Source organism: Musa acuminata, chromosome BXJ1-4 (assembly GCF_036884655.1).
Source record: "Musa acuminata AAA Group cultivar baxijiao chromosome BXJ1-4, Cavendish_Baxijiao_AAA, whole genome shotgun sequence".
NCBI lineage: Eukaryota > Viridiplantae > Streptophyta > Magnoliopsida > Zingiberales > Musaceae > Musa > Musa acuminata.
In genome coordinates this window covers 35,515,016-35,536,379 of record NC_088330.1, presented here as the reverse complement: position 1 = coordinate 35,536,379, position 21,364 = coordinate 35,515,016, and the positions used below count along the sequence as shown (strand labels likewise).

At 38.4% G+C, this 21,364-nt stretch overlaps 2 protein-coding genes across 2 annotated transcripts; one reads left to right on the top strand and one right to left on the bottom strand.

Moving 5' to 3' along the window:
• The first annotated feature begins 7,321 nt into the window (after positions 1–7,321).
• Positions 7,322–13,857, top strand: LOC135659390 (pyrophosphate--fructose 6-phosphate 1-phosphotransferase subunit alpha-like). The gene is made up of 19 exons (XM_065176296.1): positions 7,322–7,703; positions 8,387–8,559; positions 8,745–8,857; positions 9,195–9,269; positions 9,363–9,476; positions 9,566–9,633; positions 9,843–9,926; positions 10,345–10,398; positions 10,740–10,820; positions 10,922–11,015; positions 11,086–11,159; positions 11,237–11,347; positions 11,438–11,482; positions 11,560–11,616; positions 11,789–11,893; positions 11,969–12,085; positions 12,229–12,332; positions 12,669–12,834; positions 13,501–13,857. The coding sequence occupies exons 1-19, from the start codon at positions 7,614–7,616 to the stop codon at positions 13,627–13,629; spliced, it is 1,854 nt and encodes a 617-aa protein (XP_065032368.1). The 5' UTR covers positions 7,322–7,613; the 3' UTR covers positions 13,630–13,857.
• A 111-nt stretch (positions 13,858–13,968) lies between these two features.
• Positions 13,969–19,026, bottom strand: LOC103995803 (cinnamoyl-CoA reductase 1). The gene is made up of 6 exons (XM_009416541.3): positions 18,768–19,026; positions 17,915–18,084; positions 17,374–17,559; positions 15,603–15,765; positions 14,477–14,666; positions 13,969–14,371 (listed from the first exon to the last, which is right to left on the bottom strand). Exons 1-6 carry the CDS (start codon positions 18,892–18,894, stop codon positions 14,233–14,235), a joined length of 975 nt encoding a protein of 324 aa, XP_009414816.2. The 5' UTR covers positions 18,895–19,026; the 3' UTR covers positions 13,969–14,232.
• Positions 19,027–21,364: the final 2,338 nt, after the last annotated feature.

Here is a 21,364-nt window from a genome sequence, read left to right as displayed (position 1 = left end):
CTTAACGTTAGAAATAGCACGTCAACTTCATGTAGACACTAAAAAATGATAATACTACTGAAAGGTAATCGAGCTACGGTAGTGTTTAAATTGGAAGGTTTCTAAAGTTTTTTTTCCGACCAAACAATTCTCAACAGTAACAGAAACCTTAAAGTAGAAAAGAAAATGAGAAAATAGGAATCGAAATCTTTTAAATACTCTAAGGTTAGAAACAACAGAGAGATCTAGAAAAACGAGGCTCAGATTCATCTAACGTCGATCATAAGAAGAGAGGACAAAGAACAGAGGACAGAAACATCGTCTCCCTATTCCTGCCCGAATCCGTCTAGTATTGGAGAACAGAGAGGACAGAAGAGAGGAGACAACGGACTTAGGGTTAGGATCAGAAACATACGGACTCAAGGAATATGGGATTCGCCATCGCAATGGACGATCGATCCAAAAGAGCCAAAATAGCAGATGATTGAATCCATCATTGACATTCACCAATCATCATTAGTAAATAGCCATAGAAATGCAACTGCTAAATTAAAGATTTTCAGCATTACAATTAACACGATAGCAATCTTCAAATGCAATCAACCACAATTTCTACTCAATTAAATAACTCAAGAGAACCTAGTGCAGATTATTAACAGAGGCAAATGCATATAAATGAATAAGCAGCGAAATGTCCAAACTAAACACATTGAATCTGATCATTCAAACAAACAAAAAAAATCCTATAAGTAACCATGAGGTGCCAAAAATCTGCTCAGTGGCAAAAAAAACTAGAGAACAATATGTTGTCTGAAGCAGGCAACACTGATCATTTCACACCATATAGCTGAAGAATAACACAACCAGCACAATCTTATACCCCATTTAATTAATAAACACTTGTGCAAATTATGCAAAGAATCATTTAACTTATGGGCCATATCATCTGAACCTTAAATGGAAACTAAATGTAAATCACAGCATAGCAACAAACAAAAGAAACAGATTATCTAAAACAGTGAGAAGCAAACCCCAACAACTACATGCACACTGCCCGCAATGCCTGGTTGCTTCATAGGGTGATACATTGAAACACAAAAATGCTTCTCAGTATAACCTCTTCACAAACATATATCCCAACACAAATTTATTCAAACAAGAAACACTAGTAAGACCCTCATAAGAGAGTGTTGTGCTAAAACTTTTACCACGAGTTTCAACTTATCTTCCAACAAACGATTTCAGGTTTCACTTTACTAGAGGGCATATCTCATTACCACATTTTCTTCAGATGATTCTTCACAATGTAATAATAATCCTAAAAACACACTTAACGTTAGAAATAGCACGTCAACTTCATGTAGACACTAAAAAATGATAATACTACTGAAAGGTAATCGAGCTACGGTAGTGTTTAAATTGGCAGGTTTCTAAAGTTTTTTTTCCGACCAAACAATTCTCAACAGTAACAGAAACCTTAAAGTAGAAAAGAAAATGAAAAAATAGGAATCGAAATCTTTTAAATACTCTAAGGTTAAAAACAACAGAGAGATCTAGAAAAACGAGGCTCAGATTCATCTAACGTCGATCATAAGAAGAGAGGACAAAGAACAGAGGACAGAAACATCGTCTCCCTATTCCTGCCCGAATCCGTCTAGTATTGGAGAACAGAGAGGACAGAAGAGAGGAGACAACGGACTTAGGGTTAGGATCAGAAACATACGGACTCAAGGAATATGGGATTCGCCATCGCAATGGACGATCGATCCAAAAGAGCCAAAATAGCAGATGATTGAATCCATCATTGACATTCACCAATCATCATTAGTAAATAGCCATAGAAATGCAACTGCTAAATTAAAGATTTTCAGCATTACAATTAACACGATAGCAATCTTCAAATGCAATCAACCACAATTTCTACTCAATTAAATAACTCAAGAGAACCTAGTGCAGATTATTAACAGAGGCAAATGCATATAAATGAATAAGCAGCGAAATGTCCAAACTAAACACATTGAATCTGATCATTCAAACAAACAAAAAAAATCCTATAAGTAACCATGAGGTGCCAAAAATCTGCTCAGTGGCAAAAAAAACTAGAGAACAATATGTTGTCTGAAGCAGGCAACACTGATCATTTCACACCATATAGCTGAAGAATAACACAACCAGCACAATCTTATACCCCATTTAATTAATAAACACTTGTGCAAATTATGCAAAGAATCATTTAACTTATGGGCCATATCATCTGAACCTTAAATGGAAACTAAATGTAAATCACAGCATAGCAACAAACAAAAGAAACAGATTATCTAAAACAGTGAGAAGCAAACCCCAACAACTACATGCACACTGCCCGCAATGCCTGGTTGCTTCATAGGGTGATACATTGAAACACAAAAATGCTTCTCAGTATAACCTCTTCACAAACATATATCCCAACACAAATTTATTCAAACAAGAAACACTAGTAAGACCCTCATAAGAGAGTGTTGTGCTAAAACTTTTACCACGAGTTTCAACTTATCTTCCAACAAACGATTTCAGGTTTCACTTTACTAGAGGGCATATCTCATTACCACATTTTCTTCAGATGATTCTTCACAATGTAATAATAATCCTAAAAACACACTTAACGTTAGAAATAGCACGTCAACTTCATGTAGACACTAAAAAATGATAATACTACTGAAAGGTAATCGAGCTACGGTAGTGTTTAAATTGGCAGGTTTCTAAAGTTTTTTTTCCGACCAAACAATTCTCAACAGTAACAGAAACCTTAAAGTAGAAAAGAAAATGAAAAAATAGGAATCGAAATCTTTTAAATACTCTAAGGTTAAAAACAACAGAGAGATCTAGAAAAACGAGGCTCAGATTCATCTAACGTCGATCATAAGAAGAGAGGACAAAGAACAGAGGACAGAAACATCGTCTCCCTATTCCTGCCCGAATCCGTCTAGTATTGGAGAACAGAGAGGACAGAAGAGAGGAGACAACGGACTTAGGGTTAGGATCAGAAACATACGGACTCAAGGAATATGGGATTCGCCATCGCAACGGACGATCGATCCAAAAGAGCCAAAATAGCAGATGATTGAATCCATCATTGACATTCACCAATCATCATCGCCACTTAGATCGAATGCAACATTCACCAATCATCATCGCCTCTTAGATCGAATGCAAGAAAGGGAAAGGTAAAGAGAGAAAAATACCCTGACGAGCTGAGAGAACAATACCCTCCTCGTCTTAATCTGTGATTCAAACTGACGAGCTAAAGAGGGAGAACCGCCTCGACGCCAGTTTATATAGTCGAGCCGCACCGACCTTGGACGAGTTGGATCGGGTAAGAAGGCCCTTGATCCGCCCCAAATTCAATTTACCCGACCCGTTAGCCTGCAAATTTCATTTTTAGGTATTTAATAATGTGGACGGCTTCGAAATTCGTCATCCTAGAGGACGTCTCACTCTAATTTTAGGTGGGTCCCACAAGTTTCACAACTCACCGCGCAGGTGCAAAACGACGGGTAGAAGAGGACGTCCTCGTCCCCGCCATGCCTCCTCCGTTATATGGAATATGACTTTTCAGTCACTGCCATTTAATGTTCTTCATCTATATGTACGAAATAGTTTATACTGCTCGTGAATATTTATCCAACGTATGTTCATCTATAAGGAGGTGAATCCATTAATTTATTTTCAGTGCTCTGTAATTTATTTGCAAGTTGGACTTCAACTTCGATCTTGATCACACGCAACCAATTAATTTGATGGTGTCTACTCGGAGGATTCGACGTAACTTCTTGTAGATGTGCATGATGCGTGTGTACGACTTCGGAGTACGAGAGTCACACGTGCTTGGGAGTGAGATAAAGACCAGTCTATTATATGACCCACGTTCTTCGTTCGGTCAAAATTTGACCAAAATTGTGATAATGAGCTCAGGCGTCCGAAGTCTAAACCCAACTCAATCCGGCCACTCGGTCCGTCAGCACCGCCGTACACACCTGACCCGCTTGCGGTGCCCACGTCACATCACACACAGAAGGTCCCACATCTCACAAGGCACGAGGTCGGCGAGGACTCCACGAGCCCGAAGGACACGTATTGATCTCGTGGCACTGGTTCCGTAACGCTCCCCACGCGTTCGGGTCGTGGCATCGACAACGTTTTACATCCCAAAGTTGTCAACCCCTCGTGTCTCCGCATCCAGGTGGCACTATTAGACAGGTCCACCGATGGAACCCATCTAACGAGTTAGTATGTGTGAGTCATCTCTCGTACGCATACGTGGCATCCAACTAATTTGCCACAAAACGATAAGCAAAATTACATGGCCTCTGTCATCGTGTTTTAGGGCTTGTGCTGATTCTATTCTTTTTTACTTCCTTAATAACAACGTTCGTTTACTCAACTTTGTTCTTTGACTTATTAGACTCTCTTAAGTGTATATGAGTTTTGGAGTAGTCAAACTCTCCAACTTTCTGATCGTACCTCTATATGATCAAGCCCCCCTATAGGACTCATTGACAATTACACTTAGAATTTTTCCTCAATAGTATACAACTCACATATGCTGATGACTAAAACTTTTATTCAATGCACGTACAAAAGACCTGCTTTTATAGTATTATGTCATTCACTCTTTAAATACATAACCCTTCTTGTTATCATATTATTCACCAAATTGAAGCTTTTAGTAGCTCTCGATCATATCTTTGTTTTATTAAGTCTCTTATGGGGTTTCTCCCGTATGTGTCACATTGCTTCGAATTGATCCACCATGATTTGCTGCATTTATGTCATCTCATGGTAACATCTCTATTACATTCTGATCAACTTGGATTATGATCTCTCCATGTGTTGCCTCTACTACATTACAAGGCCTTTGTCACCTCTGATTGTATTCACTCATTTGACAATCAACCTTCGTCTACCCGTTCTCTGGATTACACCCAAACGAAGCAAAGCTCTAGGGGGGACAATCCGACATTTAATAGCTCCCGAAGTCCACTAACTTTGTTAAACTTTAGGAAAGTGCAAATATAAGAATAAGAAAGAAAAATAAGTTTGAGATATTTTAAGATAATATGAGTATGAAATGAAGTGAAATAAGGGGGAGAATAGGTTTTAAAACCTGTGAGAAAGGGCTCCAACGGTCAAATTGACCATTGGAACACTATTATAGGCAACTAACAATTGATTTTGACTGTTACCGACTTATACCAATCGGTAATGGTCAAAATTTTGGTCGTTACCATCCGATACAACCCCGTATCATCTTATACGAGGCTATATCAAGCATACCGTTCGATAGCGGATGGTTCGGATATTAATCTGCTAGCGGACTAATATGTACCACCAGGTACAAGCGAAATAATTTGAAATTTAAATGCATGCATCCCACCTTGCACGGTTTTATCTTTTGTCAAGTATCTCGCTTGCCTTGAGTACCACTAGGTTTGATTGTTCATGTCATGCCATAGCTCAAATTCAACTATCTCAATATTTATGCGATATATGTTCTTCTTAGTTCGCTTGTCCTCGTGATGTCTCTCGTGTGAAAGATTGATCATTTTTTTTGAATGATAATATCATATGTCGACTCCTTTAAGTAATTTCTTTCCTCGATATAGCCCCATAACATCTTTCACGTTTATGTGTCAATTATTTTAAAGTATGTTTGTTCTCCTTTGATTCCAACTTGTTAATTCTAAAACAATGTGAGAATGCTATCAAAGTCTCAATTTAGAATCCAAACCTACCTTTTGAAGCCCAAATTAGTGGGCCTAAATTAACACTCTACCACCCTAACCTTGTCCTTACACATTGCAAGTGTGACACCATGGTAAACCATTTTCTAAAGAAGACCTGCACTCATCATGAGATGATGACTGCAACAATATATATACATGCAAATATTAGTGTTTGTCAAACAAGGGTGGAAGAAGCAAGATGGGTTTTGGCGACAAGATTGTTGCTATATAAGCTAAGCAATGTGCATAAAAATAATGACCTTGTTTGCTAGGTGATGCAAGGACTCTTATACAGTGTTTACTGGCTTGCTAATAGAAGGATTTCTTGATACAGGGAATGCCTTCCATGCTAATGGAAGATGGGCAACACAGATGCTGACAAAGGGAAGATTACAATGACCCCATTAAATAATAATAGATCTGAGAAGAAGATGAACTCAATAGTGCTCTTCTGTTGTGGCAGTGAGGTAAGAAGACATTAGGAAGTGACTTTCATGAGAGAGAATCGAGGCTTCGAACTTTTTTGTTTCGGGAGAGAGAGAGAGAGAGAGTCATCAGTAACACATCGATATTAATGTTTGGGTGATCTCACCCTCCGGTGGCCATAGAAAGATACCACGGGCCTCCCTGCTGCGGGATCTACGGCCGACCCGCTTTGATAGTCGTGCAGCCCATCGATATCACAGGCTACTCGGAGTCGAATCGATTTGAGCCGCGTGTGCCAACTTGAGGCTGCTTTGAGATCCGTGAAACAGAATAATTTGCTGTCATAGAATGATACTGCAAGAATCCCCTGCAGCGGGATCACTTACCTCATGCCAACCACGTGCACTCCTTCCACGGTGCTGATCTGCTTCCGACACGCTTTGTTATCCGTGCAGATCGCCCTGCATCACAGGTTGCGCGGAGTCGAAAAGATTTGAGCTGCGTGCGGGAACTTGAGACCGCTTTGAGAGCCGTGAAAGTGGATCATCACTAACACATGGAATTTTGATTGATCTCCCATCCCCGGCGACTCACATGCATCCGTCCCACGGTGGGGATCTGCGTTCGCTGCGCTTTGATACTCGTGCAGCCCGCCGACATCAGTCTGCTCCGAGGCGAATCGACTTGAGGCTGCTTTGAGATCAGTGCGCAGCGGGATTCTTCCATCGACCTGCCCCCAACACGACGCGTGTGTTTGCGGTTGAGGTTGATCGCGCCGTGACGACGCCGCTGCTATCTCAGACGTTGGACGTCTCAGCGCCAATGAACATTAGGCGGTGAGCCGAGTCAAGGTCGGACCGGACCGCAGCCTGATTTGAAGAATTAGGCAGCACCAAACCATAAGATCGAACGGCTTGGCCTTTGATTCAACGACAATTCAAACCTGGCCACCTCCTCGGGTCCTAAAGGTGGGTTGGCCATTCCAGAAGACGCCCAATTCCATATGTTTCCCATGGTCAACGAAGTCAGAATCACCATCAAACGCGCTCACCAACGTCCCGCAACGAAGTCAAAAGACCAGGCGAGTTGTCCCTCCAATCATCGTCCACATCACGTCGTGGGTTCCGATTAATCCGATGGCGAAAGGGCAAATCCGTCTGAAGGGTACAGAATCGCGGCAGTTGGAGGAAGCATCGTCGCGGGCGTGAGGTGACCCGACACAAAGCCGCAAAACCGAAGGCGCGGTCGTGGTAAAGCAGGCCGGCCCGTCGCCCCCGGTTAGAGTCACCGGCTCCTCCTCCGTGCCCCCTCATTCCATGTCATGTATGTAGCATGATGCTAATGACATGTATGTATATATATCAAGGATGTGACATCAGAGGATTTGAGCACACCAGAGAAAGATATATTGAGCGAAAGAGAGGAAAAGACTAAGAATAGGAAGTTATGGATTCAGATTTCGGGGTTCCACGGGAGCTGTCGGAGCTCCAGAAGAAGCGAGCTCAGTATCATCCTGAGCTTCCACCATGCCTTCAGGTCTCTTCTTCTCCTTCTTCTAATGGTGGTGGTGGTGGTGGTGGTGGTGGTAGTGGTGGTGAATCTCTGGTATCTTGGTTCTTAGGAGAGATTCGGCATCGTGTTATGCGCAGTCTTTGTTTCTTCCTACGCGATGCTTTGGATGGCCTCGTGATGCTACTTCCTCCCTTGGGTTCTGGTTGATTCGTGGGTGTCTGTCTTGTTTGGGGATTAATTGCTTCTTGTTCTTCGCAGATATAGTGATCATTCTTGTTGCTTCAAACTGGAGTTTGATGCATCTCCTTTCCCCCATTTTCTTTTCCTTTTCAGTACTAAATCTATGACCAATGGGCAATACATACGGAAGGTTGCAGGTAGCGATGATCGAAGGACCAAATGTAATTTATAGAATGACATATAAAATAGTTTCCGAGATGATTTAAATTATTGGATTCATCTGCCCAAAATTCTTCTTGTGAGAAAAAATTCTCAGGAATTGTTGACCTTTTGTTAGATAAATTCTCTCAAAAAGTATGTGTTAATCTGCTAAATTATGGATTCCATCTAGACTAGTATGTTCAATCTTTATTGTCCACTCTAGGATCTTTCTATGTACTACTAATCTTCATGCCACCACTGCTGGATCAATACTTCTTATGGGGGCTCATCTGTGGATTCATGTTTATTTTGTTCATGGTGAGCAGGGCATTACAGTCAGAGTGGAGTTCGGCGATTCGACAACCTGTGCAGATCCATCTAGTACAAATGTCATCGGCCGGGCCTTCCCGCACACATTTGGCCAGCCCTTGGCTCATTTTTTGAGGGCAACAGCAAAGGTACCTGATGCCCAGATCATCACAGAGCATCCTCCTATGAGGTTTGTCAACATGAGTTGCCCCCTAATATATGCTGAATCTATAATATTTCTTCTTGAATGCATATCTGGAACTGTATGTTCTGTTGGCACAAAGTGTCATTGCAAACATAAAATTCAAGATGACCCTCTGTTTCTTTGGTTGATCAATTACTTTATGATGTATTGACTCAAATGACTAAGTGCAGGGTCGGTGTCCTATTTTGTGGAAGGCAGTCACCAGGAGGACACAATGTTGTATGGGGACTTTATAAGGCTATCAAGATACGCAACCCTGACAGTGTCTTGCTTGGTTTTGTTGGTAAGCATGTAGTATCTTTCTATCATGAGCTGTGAAATTTTCTGCTTTCTGTCTCACCTAGAACTATCATGAAACATTCTTTTGGTACATTGCATATCTTTTCAAGAATCAATCCTTTGAGGTAAGGTTTAGGAAAATTTAATATTCAACTTCATGAAACAAATACAACTTTTCGTTAGCTTATAATCAAAGATTAAGTTGCTGGTTGATATTATGTTTGGACCCATCAGCAGGCTGATACAGTATGATATAACAAATTGGTAAATTGGAATGCTTATAAAGGTGGTAATTGGCCCTCAGTTGAAATGAATGTGCTGAATTCCTTTCTTGGATACAGGTGGCACTGAAGGTCTATTTACACAAAAAACTCGGGAAATCACAGATGAGGTTCTTGCTACCTACAAGAACCAAGGTGCACGGAAATCTTACTTTTGTTTATCTTCCCTTCATCTTATTAATGTCAGCTGTCTTTCTAATTGGAACTAGGTGTTTGTTGCATTTGAAGGTGGCTATGATTTGCTGGGCCGAACAGTGGATCAAATCAGAACTACTGAGCAGGTAAATGCTGCTATGACCGCATGCAATGATCTGAAGTTGGATGGTCTTGTTATTATCGGAGGTACCTCAAAAACCCTTGTAGGTCTTCTAATGTCTTTTCAGATTGTGGAGTATACATTCTCACTATTTCATTATTTCTTATGTCACAAGGTGTCACATCCAACTCGGATGCTGCTCAGCTTGCCGAGACATTTGCTGAGGACAAATGTCCAACAAAGGTAACTTGGCTTCACATATGCTTCACACTCATTTATAATTATATTGTCGACTCCATCGATTTTAAACCGATTGCTTTCTTCCTGGGTGACCTTTAAACTTGTACTATAACAAGTCATACACCACATCAATATAAGTTTTCCCCTTTTTTTTTATCTCTGTATGTATTCTAGGCTTGTTTCTATACATAACAAGTGTACCATGTGAACAGGTGGTTGGTGTGCCTGTTACTTTGAATGGGGATCTTAAGAATCAATTTGTTGAGACAAACGTTGGATTTGATACTGTATGCAGGGTAAGTCTCATATAAGCTCATAAGCACTGTGTGCATTCAGAGCTTGAGTTTTCTGTTTGGTCCTCTTTTGATAACTTCGTGCCATACGCGCTTTCCATGTTTCATTTGGGATGATCAACAGTCTATTGGATGACTGTATATATTAACCTGAGTACGCATTTTAAAATTTGAAATGCAAAAGTAATCGAAATTGTTCTTTCTTTTTTGTGATTTCTAATGGCTTTAGCAGTCAATGTTTGTGAAATTGTTAATAAGCCAGAGTTATGTTTGTGTTTGAGGATGGGGATAAACGTTAGCAACTAAATTCTTTTTTCAGCTAATATTTGTCACAAAAATCTGGAAGGTTGACTTGACCTTGTAGTAATGTATATATTCTAGATCTCTACACTAATATTTACGGAACGCTTTTCAATTTCAGGTTAATTCGCAACTAATCAGTAATGTCTGTATAGATGCGCAATCTGCAGAGAAGGTAAGGCAGGTCTTTTTACAATCTGTAGAACATAGATCACCTTTTAGTTATCGAAGTAGCTTAGGTGACTTGGTTCTTATGTCAGACCAGGGAAAAATCTTTGTTTGTACAAAATTTGATGGCAATATATGATGATCTATTCCTGTGGGAATTAACCTCTTCAAGCTTATTACCTGAGTACTTTAAAGGAATTATAAATACTTAATTCCAGTGCTTTTCCATAATATCAATTTTTAATCAACAAAATATTTCCACAATATCATTTATTAATTTAAAGATATTTGATGCAAATAATGCTTTGCCATTTAGATACTTTTGCATACTAATGGTCTCTGTTGCAGTATTATTATTTTATTCGCCTGATGGGTCGCAAGGTATCCCATGTGGCTTTAGAATGTGCACTTCAATCTCATCCTAATATGGTTTGTCTTCCCTTCTAAAAAGTTTTTATTGTTATAAGCATACTTTTTTCTTTTGTTCTAATCCTTATCATTATATGTTGGTTTGCTTTATCCATTCTCAGCTCATCTTGGGAGAGGAGGTGGCATTGTCAAAACTTACTATTTTTGACATTACAAAGCAAATTTGTGATGCAGTTCAAGCCAGAGCAGAGAAAGGTTGGGAGTTATGTTTAATGCTTTGGTTATAACTAGTATGTTCTTCTGTGATAACTTAAGCTTTCTGCAGAAAAGTACCATGGCGTCATTCTTATCCCGGAGGGGCTCGTAGAGAGCATTCCAGAATTGTATGCTCTTTTACAGGTAGTTTATCTATTTGTAAAATTTCGAAAGCTGTAAACGTTTAAAATTTTCTGATGTTTCGGAAATAACTATTGCAGGAAATTCATGGTCTCCACAACCAAGGCATTTTGACCGACAAAATTTCTTCTCGTCTTTCACCTTGGGCATCTGCCTTGTTCGAATTCCTGCCGCCCTTTATCAGGAAACAGGTTTTCTGTCTTCTGACTAACTGAGAGCAAATTGTTTCAGTGATTTTTTTTTTCTTTAAAGCAAACATCACAAAAAATTCTATGATGCAGCTGCTGCTTCATCCAGAGTCTGATGACTCTGCCCAGTTGTCCCAGGTGTGTTATCTAATGTTGCACAGAGAAAGACTTCTGCTCTCATTTACTTATATTAACATCAATGATTTGATGCTCAGATCGAGACAGAAAAGCTTCTGGCACAATTAGTAGAAAAAGAAATGAACAGAAGGATGGTAAGTCGACTTCTCTATTGAATTGTGGCATATTTAACAAGAATTTCAATTTCCCATCAAACAAATTTAATCTGACTACTGACATCGAGATGGAACAGTGCCGATAGTCCACATCTTGATAGTTATTTCATGTATTGACTCTAAAACACCGAGTGGTTTGGTACCCTTGCAGGAAGAAGGCATATACAAAGGAAAAAAATTCAATGCTATATGCCATTTTTTTGGATATCAAGCTCATGGATCTGTACCATCAAAATTCGACTGTGACTATGCATATGTATGTGCCCGCTAGCTTGCTCTCCCTTTCTTTTGGTTACGCCTTGAATACTAAATACTTGGCTTACATGATCAGGTTCTTGGACACATCTGCTATCATATTCTAGCAGCTGGCTTGAATGGATACATGGCTACTGCAACGAACTTGAAACACCCTGTGAACAAGTGGCGTTGTGGTGCTGCACCACTCACGGTAAGGGTCTCTTCCCCACATTGTGTTTCCTGCATATCAAAAACATTAACCATTTACGGAGATATCATATCAGTAACATTCTGGCTTAAACTGGTCATCCATTTACGGAGATATCATATCAGTAACATTCTGGCTTAAACTAGGCGATGATGACCGTGAAGCGATACTCGCGTGGTCCTGGAGCTGTTCCTGTTGGAAAACCTGCCATCCATCCTTCCACAGTCGACTTGAAAGGGAAAGTATATGAGTATGTTTCGAGATCACACCTTGATGGCTTTGAGTTGTGTCCTGTTTAATTTTTAACTGAATAAAGTAAAGTATTTCTCTGGTTCCACTGAAAATCTACAAGGTTGCCTTAATAACTCCTCTTTCAATCATCAACTTACAGTCTCAGATAATTAGCAAATTTGATCTACAAAGTTGTGTAGATCTTACATGTATTTCATGTCGGTTCTTTTGGACAATGCCTAACGATTTATTAGGTGCGATCTTAAATTATATTCGTAACAAGAGCTCCACAGTTACCTTTTAAAAGTAGTGCAAGTGAAGCCACTGTTGACCAACTTCTAGCCTCTTGTTTCAGGTTGCTGAGACAGAAGGCTCCGAGCTTTTTAATGGATGATTTATACAGAAACCCAGGGCCACTTCAGTTTGAAGGGCCGGGTGCTGATGCAAAGACCTACACACTCGCCATTGAGGATCAAGATTACATGGGCCGGATGAAGAAGCTTCAGGAGTATCTTGATAAGGTTCATCTTATGATTACATTTGCTTCCTTGTTCTCTTCAAAGTTGAAATGCTCCAGACAAGCGCTGTTTTTTGTACTAACTGAAGTCACTTTAACATGCATATTAACTACTTGAATCTATGAAAGGAAATTATCAGTTCACAGGCTTTTAGGTTCAGCATAGGAACTTTATGCTTTCAGTTTCTACTTTCTTTCTATGTAATTAATAACTTCTAGTGTTCCTAGTCTAACTTGGACTTTTTAAGTGTATTAGACATCGCTTCCAACCTTTATGCTGTTTGATGCATCCCATAACATCCCAAAATATTTTCATTTTGGAACTATTTCCAGCATGCCATAACTATTCAAGATCCATACCTCTACATGCTCCATTGCTATAATTTTTGACTCGATGAGCATGATTTAATATAATTTTTTATGATCCTATAACTCAAGATTCATCATATACTATGACATACTGAACTGAACAATATGTACGAATCCGACATCAATACACCCTCATATATTATATGTTGATATAGCTTGATATAGCTTGATATATATCATACTAATAGCTGAATAGTTTATCTATCTATCGGTACAAATCAATAAGCCGAATCATGTTATAATTTACCGAGTGATCTAACACTGCCATGTCCTGAAAAGAGGTTGCTTTGTCTATGTGCAGGTGAAGAGCATTGTGAAGCCTGGGTGTTCACAAGAGGTTGTGAAAGCTGCCCTGAGCTCTATGGCCTCTGTGACAGAAGTACTATCAGTGATGACGACTCCGTCGTTTGGTGGCCATCAGCCACTTTAACTCGAGGCAACCATAATCCACGTAGTTCCCAGTATCAGACCATCAGCAGCCAATTATTCATTTACGTATGTAGTAGAGCTGTATGTCACGCAAGGCCTCTGGCAGTTTTGGTCATAGTAATTTTTTGCTCCATAAAGCAAGAGTGTAACGTTACTTACAGATATTCACAGTTCCAATATCTGTGAAGAACAGTAATAAGCAGAGGTGGTGCATATCCTCTGAATTGTTTAAACAATGGTGCACAGTTTATATCTGCACAGGTTGTGATCACTTTCAGAAAGCGTCTTTCTTCTTCCTTCTCTTTTATTAACTGCAATCATGATCACGCTTATTTGCATATCAGTCTCATAATGCCACCCTCTATAATTATGTCGTTAAAACCAAGCAATTCACAAGGACATATTGAATGGCTGTATCATACAGACGTTCTACGGCGAACATGGCTGCAGCCCATATAGCCTACAAATTGGTTTACTCGATGACTTGCTACGAATAATTGATTTTTTTTTTTGGGGCGAAAGATACCACTCTTGCTGAAATGTCAGATAAATGCACGAGATTGGATGCACGTAAAGCAGAATTAGAGCACCTAAATGATGTGCTTTACACCCTGTCCAGAAGACCTGCAGCTCGGTGGCATTCAATGGTGTCGGTGAGGCTCTCCTGCAGAGTCCTGCATTTCCATCCCAAGTTGTTCAACTTCGCCGAACGAATTTCGGAATCCTCCTCCACCTCAGTAAAACTGGCATTTAACATGCTTAGATCAATAATATTCAGACGAATCATAAGATTACGACATTCCAAATTGCATTGATGCAAAGTATAAGAAGGGTTTTAGTTATATCACATTTCAGGATATTTGTAGTGAGGATATACGCTCTTCAGTATGTCCACTAAGTCATGCATTTTCACCCGATGAGGTGCACAAATGTGTCGTCCTGATGCATTCGGTTCCTCATACACCAGCAGCAGAGCATCAGCTACATCTCGAACATCCACAATGGATAGAACTTTATTCTCCACAGTCGGACGGACACCTGCGAGCCAAAAAAAGGTTTACGTAGCAAGCACAACATCCTTGCTTAGAATGTGTATATCGCATCCACCAAAAGAAGGGATGACAGGAATCAGTCAAAAGTCAGATTCTAGTATCATGGCAAAAACTGAAGCTAGTCAACATCTTATGCCACACAATTCGTATAGAGGAGTAAAAATCCAGGTAATCTGGCTAAACAGACTTGCAATCTGAAGCATGCTTAAGTATGAATGGACAAAATAGAGTAAATAGACTCCTGACTCCTTTTAGCTTCATTATCTTATTGTACCACTAGCATATTGGAGAATATCCACCGTATAAATGTCTTTTTATTAGTAGAAGAAAAGACCATGGCAGTTAGTATAATTGGTTGAAAATGACCAATATAGTAAACTAGTAATTGGATATAGGAACAGCAACATGAATTAAAGACGCAAATGAAAATTGATTCTCAAAGGCCTCATATATATTAGTTAATGTAGGTAGATGATCATCATACCATACAAGTGTGTGTGTGTATGCATAGACACACACACAGTTTCTTTAAGCATCGGTTGCATTTACTCATTCTCAATGTTCTCAATTTTCTACCAGAATCCTTCCGCAGTTTGTTCTTTTGGCAGTTTCCTTCAGTACACTTTTAGGTACTTGCTGGTGCCAGCATGTTTTGGTGACTTTCAACTTTGTAAATAGCACTAATGCCTACATTAATACCATTCTACTAGTATGATATGATATATGCATATATATAGGCATACATATGCAGATATGTTTATATGCATGTAGACACAAAAGTAGGAGATTGGGGCACCTCATGGTTCACGTCGGCGGCTCATCCCTTGTTAAAACAAAATTCCTGATAATCTTAAAATGAAAATACTTACTTCTTACTACATCATCTGAACAAACTAAATAACAAAGGAAAGTATATATGGACCTTTTAAAAGATTTATGAGAACTAAGCTGCTAGCATTGATGGTGGATTGGAGCAATGGCCCTATAATGAGAGATGGGCAGACAGTCACAACATCAAGTCTGTTCTTCTCAGCAAAGTCCAATGCCTCTCGTTCTGCCAGTGTTTTTGAAAGGAAGTACCAATTCTACATTCATTTAGAAAACTAAGATCAGTTTTAGTGCAGTAAAACACAATATATAGTCATCTTTACTACTTTCTTAAAGGCTCCAACCATATTTTTTCAGCAGTTAATATTTGACAGTAGGAAAGAACAGATATAAATAAGATCTCTAAATTTGAAGTACATAGAAGCAAAAAAACTTAAAAGAAGGATCCTTTCAGAAAGAAATGGGTTATTATTCAGAATGCCAAAAGGTCAACGGTAAGTAACAAGAAAGGACATTAGACTGCCAACCACTCAGTTGACATGCCTATTCTCTTTGATGTCTTAAATCATAAAAAACACTTTTCAGAAAACCAAATGGGAAATTCGAACTTCCTACAACATGGGTCCAGAGTAAGAAGTCTTTTAAGGTTTTAAAAGCAAGGCAACAACCTGTGATGGGTAGCCATATCAGTAAGGACATTATCTTAATCGAATCAAGGGACCTCATGTTGATGATGCAAGGAAGAAAATGATATTATCATAATCTTCCGAGACCACCTTCCTGAATTCTTCAAAATGATCTCAATTTAATATGCCCAATATTTTTTCAATATTTCCTTCAATCATATTAATCATAACTGAAAAAGTAGTCCAATATACATCATATTCTTGAAAAAATAACACTGAAACCTACGAAAAGCGCAAAAGGAAGCGTATGCATGATAGGATATGCTCAATGGAAACTAACTTGGTGTGACAAACTATATACCCAAGCGTAAATGAATGGGAATCAAGTTGGCAAAAGAATAACATCCCAAAAGATGATATGGAGATCTATGATAAATCTTAACATATATGTTTCAGAATGGTTTCAAATTGAGTTGGAGAAGACAACCATTCATAAGAACATAACTGCATGAACTTCAACTCTTATGGGATATGGTTGTAATGAATAAATGTAACATCTGTAACTGAAGTATGTCATACCAGCATGATGACAGAGCAAAATAATGGTATAGCACTTTTCATGTTTCTTAATATGTCCAAAAGCATAAAATGAATGATGAGATTAATGTTTGGAGTAACATAAAAAGCTACCACAGCCAACGATAATAGCATCAACAACAAGAAATACATACATACATACATACATACATACATATATATATACATATATACATATATATATACATATATACATATATACATATATACATATATATACATATATATACATATATACATATATACATATATATACATATATATACATATATATACATATATACATATATACATATATACATATATACATATATACATATATACATATATACATATATATATATATATATATATATATATATATATATATATATATATATATATATATATATATATATATCTCAAAAGGTTCCAAAGAAAACAGTTCTGTCCAACTAATCAAGATACTTAGAGAACAGCATCACTAAGAAGAAGACCATCCATAAAAGAACAGGAAGTTATATGAGCACACATGGTAACAGAAAATTTCACATGGCAAACGAAGATACTGGTTAAAAATCATGCAACCATGTTGTGTACAAGCATGCATATGAATGTCAGAAATCTTTGTGTATAATTAATCAGACATTGTACATCAATTACCTCTGTTTTCCGACAATATTCCTCATCTGACCAACAATTCTCATCCCTAATCTTACCCTTTGGCCAATTGGGACTCATTGAAACAGCAGCAACTGATGATACCACTACCACTCGCTTAACTTTAGCCTCAGAACATGCCTTTAGTACATTCAAAGTGCCTGTAACAGCAGGAGCAATGACCTCCACCTGAAAGACAGTCAAAAAAACATGCTGAACACTATCTCAAAAACCAAAAAAGTTTATCTGGAGAGTAAGTATCGCAGATGAAAAGATATTTAAATATTTAACTAAATAATCCATGCTTGCAGGTGCTTTTTAAAAACCCTGAATCACCTACGTCGCCCCACCACGACTCATCTTATCTATTAATATTTATGCTGATGGACAAGTGAAACAAGATATGCTTCTTTAGTGGCATAATTAGTACAGCAGCAAGGACTTCAAATACATAAGGGTGCAAGGGTGCAGGAGCTTCTGAAGTATGTCAAAAGAAGAAAAGGCTAACATATGAGAGATGTCAGGACGTAAGGGAACAACTTGCCTCTGGATTGGACGCTTTCTTTGAAGGAACAGGGCTAGCAACATGAAAAACTCCTTCACATCCAGCAATTGCAGATACTATAGAATTGTAGTCTAGCATGTCTGCTTTGAATAATTGCAGGTTTTCAGCAGCACTGTCCAGATTCTTCAGGTGGGCATTTTTTGGATCACCTGAACCCCGATTTAGCAGAACTCAGAGCCAAAAATGTGGTAGCTAAATGAGACAGTGATGTGAGGTTTAGTTACATACTAAAAAGAAGTTTCCAGTCACATGCATTCACAAGACAAAAAAAATCTGTTCTTCAAATATAATAACTATTTATCTCATTACCCCGACAGCAAAGGAATTTGGTCAAGTTTGTGCCAAATAACCTCAAAAAAAAATCACAATTCTGTTGGAAAATTTTGACAAATTAAAAGAAACTATTTGAAAGTTTCTTTTTGCATCGATTCACAAACAACAGTTTTCAAATGGTTGTGGGAGTTATCGCTCATCGGTTGGAGAGGAAAAATTTGTCCAAAACTTCACTGTTTCCTGTAGTTAAGAAGGAAGCAGGACAACAGGGCGGAGGACAGCTCCGAACCGACCAAAAGTAAGGCATATTCCTACTAATTCCTAACCTAAAGAGGTACTGCTGCAGTTTACCAAGTAGTGGAAGGACAAATAGCGGACATATAGCTACTACCAATCTTCAACAGTAATAGCTTGGTGACAAGAAATTACGACTGAAATAGCGAACTCCTAACAACATCCACAACACTCTAATGAAATCAGAGTGTCATAGCCACAAATCAAATCGAGGTATCACAACGAGTGAACGACCAAAATGAGGCAAATAGGGATAACAGCGTACCTGGGTCCCTTACAGTGCCATGAACAACGTAGCCCCGGCTGAGGAGAAGCTTCACCAGCCACGAGGCCAGGTAACCTCCGGCGCCAGTCACGCACACCCTCCTCTTCTTCTCCCCCGCCGCCTCCATCGTTCCTCTTTCCGCTCTTCGCAGATCTTGGATTTGTAAGATTCCAGAAGACTCAGGAGCTCTGCGGCGTAGATCTGAATCGACGGTGTCGGTCAAGCCGGGTGACGATACTTCAACTCAGTGATCAGGTTGTGTGGCCGGACGCGTCCTCACGTTGGCCATGTTTTACTCAATTTGCTTCCCTTTTTTTGTATAACTTTTTGAATTAAACATATCCTGTTGGGCACATGATCAGTCTGATAATATTCAACAAAATCATAAACTCAAAACCACATGGTGCTTGCTTTGCATGATGATCAACCATTATCAGGCAGGTGTAGGTTTCTAATTTTTTAGCTGGTGGAGTAATGAGAATCAAATTAGGTTTCCTACGTTACACATGATGGTTTGAGGAAAAAGTTGCTTGTCACTAATTATATATTATTTTATGTACTTGTTCTTATTAATATTATAATCTTTTTCCTATTAGTATTACGATTTTTATATTAAAAAATTTATATTAAAATCTTATGATTTTAAAAATAAAATAAATAATTTTATTTATCCTAAGATCGCTAGCTATATTAATGGAAAACATAATATGTAACATCATGTATTAGATCGATATAAAAATGATAAACAAAAAAATAATTTTAATATCTCTTTCGTTTGTCAAAATTATCTTTTTATTAATAAAATCATTAAAAACATGAAAGAAGTTAAAATTATTTTTTTGTTTAATATTTTTATACCGATTCAACATGTGATGTTGTTTTTCAATAATACAGTTGACGATATTAATATAAATAAAATTATTTATTTTATTTTCAGAATTATAGGATGCAAGTAATCTTTGCTTAATAAAAAAAAGGAATGATTGAATCGCTGCAAATGAAAAAAAAAAAAAAAAATCCATGTTTAAAACTTACAACAACAAATGCAATAATCAGAAGCCAACAACTAAACCTAGAAAAATTGCACAAACATACTACTGCAAGTTTGGGGGCCAATTATCTGAGGCTAGACAGGGAAAAGTTGCACGATGGTAGTCTATCAGCATTTGAAGTAAACTAAGGGCCAGCTTCATTTGGAATTGTAATAACTTAAATAACCTAGCAACTATGTGGAACAAAAACAAAGCACTGACTTTCTAGCACTTGAATGTTTGAACCTCTTTATGCTGTTGATTATACAGTAAGATGCTGATCGATCATTATACTTATGATTCTAAAGCAGACAAGGAAAGAATTTGACAAGGTGTAATAAACTATGAAAAATGAAAAAAAAAAGGGCTGAAGGCATGCAGATCTTGTAACAATATGACACGACTTAAGATGGATATGGAAATTAGTTTTATGTTTTTTTTTAATTAGTATTACAATTTTATACTTGTATGAAATATTATTTATCATATTTCATAAAAAATTTGTAAACATAACAACTACTAACATAATTGGCAGATATATATGAAAGTACTCCAAACATAAGTATATATTACTGATCAAGTTAAAGGCCCAAACTACGTACCTATTCCCAATATTTGACTGCCTAGTCCTAATGCTTTGAACCATCCGATGTGTTGAAAAGGATACCACAAATATCGGTCGATGTCACAACAAATATATCAGGGTGTTCAGGATCTTTAGGCAATAAAATTTGCTTGTGATGCCAAAAGGTATATGCACACACTGCTTATACGTTATAATCAACCGTAAACATTCTCCTCCAATTGGGAATGAATTTTGAACTCATTTAATATACCTTCACTGAGAAGCAGAAGAAGATCGGGCGGAAGAAACAGAAAGGTATAAACATTAATTATGCAGATCTCGCCATAACAAATAGATGTAAGGAATCCTAATTCAGGCAAAGTTCATTAAAAGGCCCCGAATAAAATAAATGATGCTAAAATTTCCAGATAATTGATGTGATTATGATATCAACAGGCATAACAACAATAATCTAGTTTATACCACCATCGACAATTTTTTGGCAAAATGGCAACAAGAACCACCCTAGTCATGTTTTTAACGAGTACGAATGATAATGAGGGCGACTTCTACAAGATCTTGAATCTTCAGGTGATAGAACCAAGCGGTGAAAGAAGACAGGACAGCTCTACCACTAATCGGGTGAGAAACCCTTACCAAGAGATCAACGGCCTCGATCGTCCTCGGGAGATATTGTCAAGAAACGAGAAACCCTATAAGACCACCGTCGATCAATCAACAAGGTATCAAGAAGAAAGACTGTGGATAAAGGATGAGTATATAACTGGTGATGAGGGATTGAAGAGCTGCAAGTTTCCGCCGCTGTTCAGGGGGGGTCGAGGGGTTCACCTTATACACCTTCGATCCTCGTATACTGCCGCTACTCTAACGCCGCCGCTCTACTCTTCTGCAAACGAACACCTGCGCGCGATCAAAACCAGAGAGCGAAAGAGGCGGATTCAAAAATGGGCTGCCGTCTCAAATACCTTCTCCCGGCCATT